The sequence below is a fragment of the Cryptomeria japonica genome, chromosome 3 (assembly GCF_030272615.1).
Source record: "Cryptomeria japonica chromosome 3, Sugi_1.0, whole genome shotgun sequence".
Taxonomy (NCBI): domain Eukaryota; kingdom Viridiplantae; phylum Streptophyta; class Pinopsida; order Cupressales; family Cupressaceae; genus Cryptomeria; species Cryptomeria japonica.
Window position 1 is genome coordinate 282,080,158 of NC_081407.1, and position 7,100 is coordinate 282,087,257.

At 36.4% G+C, this 7,100-nt stretch overlaps 1 protein-coding gene across 4 annotated transcripts; it reads right to left on the reverse strand.

The window, feature by feature from the left end:
* Positions 1 to 1,631: 1,631 nt before the first annotated feature.
* LOC131029608 (uncharacterized) lies at positions 1,632 to 6,377 on the reverse strand. Of its 4 annotated transcripts, none has more exons than XM_057960158.2 (2): positions 3,928 to 6,377; positions 1,632 to 2,225 (listed from the first exon to the last, which is right to left on the reverse strand). In XM_057960158.2, the coding sequence occupies exon 1, from the start codon at positions 5,392 to 5,394 to the stop codon at positions 3,934 to 3,936; it is 1,461 nt and encodes a 486-aa protein (XP_057816141.2). In that variant the 5' UTR covers positions 5,395 to 6,377; the 3' UTR covers positions 1,632 to 2,225; positions 3,928 to 3,933. The 4 variants fall into 4 exon arrangements, with proteins under 4 accessions (XP_057816141.2, XP_057816142.2, XP_057816140.2 ...); XM_057960159.2 differs by having other exon boundaries at positions 1,632 to 2,316; XM_057960157.2 differs by having other exon boundaries at positions 1,632 to 2,320.
* Between the last annotated feature and the right edge of the window lie 723 nt (positions 6,378 to 7,100).

Genomic DNA, 7,100 nt, shown 5'->3' on the forward strand with positions numbered 1-7,100 from the left:
AATTTAACTAGATAACTTTTTTGTTGCAGTCCAAATTGTCTTTTTATCTTCTTGTTTATTATGTTCTAATAATCTGTTGATGTCGTGTAGAGTTGAAGACTATGGCTAGTTGGGGGAATTCTTTATTGCATGGGAGTCACTACAAGGTGTGTTGTTGCAGGGAGCAATCATATGGGCTGCTGAAAATCATTGCTGGGGCAAGGGAACATGTTGAGCAACAATTATGTATAATGCTGAGAGAAGAAAATACTGAAATAAAAATCTCATTTTAATTCTGTTATTGGTACGACTGATCTTCCAGCACTATTTAAGTGTTGAATATTGTTCCATTCTTGTTGATTTAGAGTCTTAGACACACAAGGGTAAGGACTAGATTTATATTTTCAATAAAATTTAAAAAATTCATGGCCAAAATATATGAATGGAAGTTGGGTCTGTGAATACAATTTGCTTGACCTGAATAGATCGGTTAAAATCCTCTAATTCTGAGAAACAATCAAATCTTATTTTTATTTTTTTGGTGGGGAGCTCAGGGGTGTAAAAATCAACAGTATTATATTCAAAAGTGCTGGAAATATTGAAATATCAAAATCTAAACATTAACAGCAGTGATTTCCAAATAGTAGCCTGTGAACAGAGTTCAACTTTGGAAAACCCTACCAAAATCAACAAAATAGACAACAAATCCTTGTATTGTTTGCATACAAATGAACAGTAATATTAAAGTTTACACAGCTACCTCATATATGACTTAAATTGTAAATGGACCGAGAAGGAAACAGGACATTAAACACAGTTTTGACGTAACTGTTGCCTGCATCAAAGACAGTAGATTTTATCTTGGAGATCAAGCATGCGAAGCTTGTGTCATTTTGGAAACCTTTACAAGTTTTCTTTCACCTGCGCTTTTTTATTCTGAATGACAAACAGTCAGTAATATTAGACAGTAACTACATGTGTGACTTAAGTCTTAACTTTGTAGATGCGATGGATAAGGCATGAGGATATTGGGCATTATTTTACAAGCTTACATTGTATAAAAGAAAGTGAATTATCTAGGAAACAAGGGATGTAAAGATTGTATCGTTTGGGAAACCATCAAAACATTGACTTCACTGTGCTTTTTTGTTCTGAGTGACAAATACTCAAAAATTATTTGGCAGCAACTGCATATATATGCCTTGAACTTTAAATGGAATGGAAAATACATGTGGGGATTAGCACATTTTTTTTTTTTATTAAGTGTTAACTGCATCAAGTGAAAGTAAATTCTCTTGGGAGATTGAGCATGTGAGACTTGTATCATTTTGGAAACCTTATTTTTTTGTTTCACCTAGCGTACACCAAATGGTAACATAGCAAAACATTTCTACTGACTGCAAAATGGGGTTAATGAGTTGATGAAGATCACCGTACATTTGAACTTTTTATTTGAAGCTATATTAATGTATGTTTTGCATTTTTACATACCTTATCCTAAAACAACAATATGTTCAAATATTGTGCAGATCGATAATTTCATATTTTGTATTTGTAACTCTACTGTTAGTATATCAAAAGAAAAAACAGTGCCAGAAGAAGTAGAACCTGAAAACAAGAGGTGGTTAAGTTCAAACATAAGGGTGGCAGAATAAGAAGAACCTAAAAATAAGAGGTATTAAATTCAAAATTGACGGAAAAATAAACAGAATTATATACAGGCAGTTGCTTTGAACATTTTTTACAAGTTACCATGTGATAGTTTTGCTCCAGAAATTGTCATTTTGATAATTTTACCTCACTTTCCAAAAAGCTTAATAGTGTCACATTCAATAAAGCAGGATAAAAGTTGCACTTTTGTGAATTGAAACCTTCTAAAATCTTCTGAAATACTTCTCCATGATCTATGCCTGAATGCCACCAACCAATTTACAAACCACGTTTATGATTTCATGGGATATTATTGTGGTAGACTCTTATTCATCTCGGAGTCGAGGCCTAACTAAAGAATTAATAATTTGACACATATCTCCACTTTGTACATATAAAATTTAAGGAAATGACTTCAATCTATCATAATGGATGCTATGACCATGTGCGTACATAAAATTTAAGGATGGCTCCCATATAACATAATGGGTGCTTCAACTGTGTAAATTAGCACTAACAGTGTAGCATTTCAATTCCTATTATCCAGAAAATTACAATTGCCTCAGTACCTGTTATCCAATAAGATGTGGAACTACCTACAACAGCAGAACATAAAATTCGTAGATATTAGAACTTCTCGGGTCCATTAGAATTGCTTCAATACTCATGATCCTGTGAGATGTGGAACTACCTTTGAGAAGGAAAGCATTATTAGAAAATTGTATGGTCACCATCCTATTGCATGACTTACTCATCGTCGATAGAAAGTATAAAAATAAAATCCTCTTGACAGAATTTGCACTATAATTTTTGGCAGAATTTATTAAATGACTAAATCCTTTTAATAGATACATTGGTAAAAACTAAATCATGAAAAGCTAATGTTTTGTTAACCTTGTCTGTTTATTATACCATGAAACCTTTTCTAGCGATACCAACATTAACAAACCAGGAAAAGCAATGTTTTGTTTATCCCTGTTCTTCATCTTTTTAATCAACCAGGGACAATAATTTGAGTTGAAATATGACAGAAAATATTAGATGAATAAATCTGATTTTTTCTAAAAGACGCCAACATGTTCTGACCTAACATGGATGTTAAAGCAAGATAACAGGCCAGTGGCGACCCTGACTTTCACCAGCATTACTGTCCCATGCCTAATGCTGGTGCTCTACCATTGAGCTAACATCCATGGGTTTAGACATCGTATAAGCATGTATTTTACTTCCAAAATTGATGCTCAAGCCACTACAACCTGATTGCACCAAGCCTACCCACTTCTGATACTAGGCTGCAAAGCATGGACTAGAAATGAAAGGCACGGAGCACAAATGAACCAAAAAGTGTTACAAAAACTACTAATAACCCCATGGACTCGCAGAAACATCCTTATTCAAAATCAGATAGTTTATGATATATATGTATGTATTGGGACCATCAAATTCTGCTTCCTAGCACAAGTGAATGATTGGCACCAGTAACATAATGAACAGTGAACATGACAAATTAAGAAATGATGATAAATTGGATCAAATTAAAGCCAGGAAAATTATGTTTTAAATGGTTAACTTTTTGTTCAGTGTTATAAAGCTAAACTTTTGAGACGGAGATGCAAAGAATATCAGTTCTTCAACTATCTGAATGCAGAGAGTAGACATACGGATTACAGAGTACTCATATCAGCGCATAAATAAGACACTCCGATCATTTAAAAAACATAGAGATGTGCATGTGTTATAAAGCTAAAATTGATCCAAAGAATATCAGTTCTGCAAATCTGAAGGCAGAGAGTAGACAATTGGAGTATTTGTTCATATTGGTACATAACGATAAAATAATACATTCCAATCACTTAAAAAGGCCAAGTTACTTGAAAACAGTTAATGTCAATCACCTACACCAACCAATAAAGGAGAAATAAGGTAATAACAGCTTTATATAGCATCCTACGCTAAATCCTTTAAATTAGAGAATTATATTACCATAATGAGACTGACTTGTACATTGCCAATATCAGTTTAACCTGTACAGATGACCACTAAAATCTAGACCTATAAAAAACACTATCACGAGAAAAGAAAAAGAATGCATATTTTGCTCCTACTGCTATTTCTTGAATTGATCTAAAAATGAACTATATGATTATGAAGATTATAGACTCCTATTTGTCACAGCCAATTTCAGCTTCAGACAAATTTGATGCCTCTAAACTAAACAGTTCAAATTGAGGCTCAGTATACACCCGATAAGTTTAACCAAAGTAGAAAATGAACTTAAAGGTATAAATTCAAACTTACCCTCTTTCACTCTCCTTTAAGAGCAGTATCAGCTGAATTAGAAGTGGAAAGCATATTTGTATCCTGATTCATGAAACCATTATTGTTGTTACTACTTGTTTCCCTGGAAGGCTTCTTATGCTTGAAGATCCTTGCTGGACTGGAGAATGCCCAACCCCAACCTCTGCTCCGACCAGCACTTGCCCCTGAAATCTGGTTGCCATCATCAGAAACCACAGAGGATATACCATACAATGTTGCACTGCTTTTCCCAAATCCTCCGAAAAGACCTTTGGGTTTCACACTGAGCTGCCTTTTAGCCTTCGCTTGCCGCTCCTCTTTATCAATCTTCATGTGATCAGCCGAGGTAGCAGCAACAATAACACTTCTGGGACTTCTAGACTTGGCTTGTTTAGACTTGGCTTTAGTCATAGCAGCTTTCTTGTCATCAACATAAGCACTCGTGTGGCCTTTGGCCTCAGTTTTGAGGCCTGACTCGGAAATGTCATCTTGATCTACAGAGAAACTGTTTCTTCCGCACCCAACTGATCTAGACCTAAAAAGCCTAGGCAACATCCACAGAGGACTCTCGTAAACAGGGTGAGCACTGGGGATCTCTTGCTCACTCCTATGTTCTGTGGGTCTTTTATTAACCACCCCAAGTGTTGCGGTTCTAGGACTGATTTCATCAACAAAATCCAACAACCCTGGCTCTCGAGCTTTTCTACTAGCCAGCCTTTGTTTCGTGGGTCTGCTACACAACACCTCTTGCTGCTTATAAGCCACCTCTTCTTTAGTGGGCCTGCTACAGACCATCCCCTGATCTGCAGGCCTGTGGGAACCCACAAGTTCATGATTTGGTTGGTCAATTTTTTTGTTTCTGTTGTTGTTATTCTTGGTGGATGTTGGCTTGCTCTTGATAAAATACAGAAATGACCAGAAGGATGATCTCTTTGCAGTGTTATCAGAAGCGCATACCTTAGAATCTCCAGCTAATGCTGCTGTTACTAATGATGACTGTAGTGGCGGTGGTGTTCGTGCCACTAAAGGTGGTGTGGTTGGTGGTGGTGTTGTAGTTGTACAAGCAACAGATTTGCTTCTCTTCAACAGTACAATGGCATCAGGCTTGGCGGGCCTGGATTTGACATCACACTGTACCTGTCCTCCTCCTACAACTCCTGTTCTCAGATCCACCACATTGTCACTCTCAATAAGAAATGATATCCTCCCGGCACTTCCCACATCAACTGTTCCAGCGGCCTTGGCAATATCCTTATTAGTCGTATTGTTTGAGGAAGATGAAGCTGCCTCGGAACATGAACATGAAGGTGGCCTTTGCTCACCACAATCTGAACAAACAAGCTTGCTGAGTTTATCCTTAAGACAAAGTGCACAAATACCACCAGAGGCTTGTGTGGGGTGCTTCCTGCAACATAAACCCGACTCTTCACCACCATACATTTCCAAGGTTTTGCCTCTGTCCCTCATTTTCCCAATACCCAAATCCAAAAATGCCCTTTCTGCCTCTAATTCCTATGTTTGGTGGCACACATCAACATATGGGTGTGGTGTCTCTTAATTTTTTTAAACCTCAAAAACACCCTCGCTTTCTCAGATTTTTAAAGTCGCTAACACAATATGATCACTCTAGGGCTTTGTCTCACATTTTTCCAGTACCCAAAACCAAAAACAGACTTTGTTTCTCTGATTTTCGAGGTCGGTGGCACAAAATGACCATCTGGGTGCTCTGTCTCTCATTTTCCAAATACCCAAATAAATCTTTTTTCCTCTAATTTTTAGAGTACCAAAATAAAGATCAATTCGGTGCTCTCTCTCATTAAATAGCCTTCGTTTTCTCTGATTTTTTAAGGTTGCATCACAACATGATCATTTGGGTGCCCTTGGGAATTGAATAAATTAGCCTGAAAAGCCTTGGCCTTCTTGTACCGCTGTACTACAACCATCAAATTTTCATTAAATGGAGTGAGGAGCAGAGACACAGCATGAGAAGGCTGGTCTGTCAGCCATCAAACAAATTAATGAAAATTCCTTCACAATACTCCATCTTCCTCCATAACTTTAACAGTACAAATCCTAAGCATAAGTCCTGACAAAGCCTTCATTCTTGCAGTAGTAGGTGAACACGCAAGGGAGATGGAGTGCACACCATCGCGAACTCGCAACTAAAATTCCCGAAAAAGTATTGTAAAGCGTGCAATTCCCCCTGAAGACCAGGCACGACTGGATTGGAGAGCATGACAACCCAGGTTTTTTAATCCAACCAACATTTCCATATACCCAAATTGAATTGTTTATTCATGGATTTTTGTTACTGTTTTGTTTTTATGGGTAAAATGGTGCATGATATCTTTCTCGCATGGCAACGGGTCAGTAGTCAAATTTAATCCTCTCTCCATAGGGCGAGAACCAATATTACTGTTGTATGATGTGAAATTTTACTCTGGTCTTTTTCATCACACCAGGGAGACTCCTACTACTACTTTATTAGAGCGTGTCATAATTTTGTCTCTTCAATTGTTATTTTTTCCCTCACGCAACAAGTCAGCATTTACTAAAAACATTAGTTTTTACCCTGTCTGCTTGTTCTATCGATAAGAACTGTTAACAAATCTATTTAAAATAGATTCATTTTACACGCTCCTAAACATATATAGAGAGGAGGGGAGCAATTGATGATATGGGAGGTTGTATTCTTAGGAGTTTCTATTCCTATTTCCTATTGCTAGGAGATATAATTGCTAGCATAAATATATATTTGATAATATATATAAAATGTATCAAAAGATTTTTATTTTAGGTTTTTATTTAAATTTTATATTAAAAAATAGATTAAAAATAAGTATTTTGAGAAGGATGTTTCTTGACGTAATTTACATATATACTAATAACATTTATGACGTAACATAGAAGACATTAAATTATTAAAGGTTAGGGTCAGGGTTATGATTAGGGGTAGAGATAGAAATAGGGTTAGTGTTATGATTAGAGATAGGATTAGGGTTAGGAACAAGGCCAGAGATAGAGATAGAATGAGGGTTAAGGGTATGGTTTGGGTTAGGGTATAGATTAGAAATAGGTTAGTGTTAGGGTTAGTGTTTGCGTTAGAGAGAGAATTAGGATTAGAGATAGGAACATGGAGAGGAGCAATCGATGATATTGCCGGTTATATTCTT

Bases quoted from the DNA above. Each gene is read 5' to 3' on its own strand.
- LOC131029608 (XM_057960158.2), bottom strand. From the start codon at position 5,394: ATGAGGGACAGAGGCAAAACCTTGGAAATGTATGGTGGTGAAGAGTCG.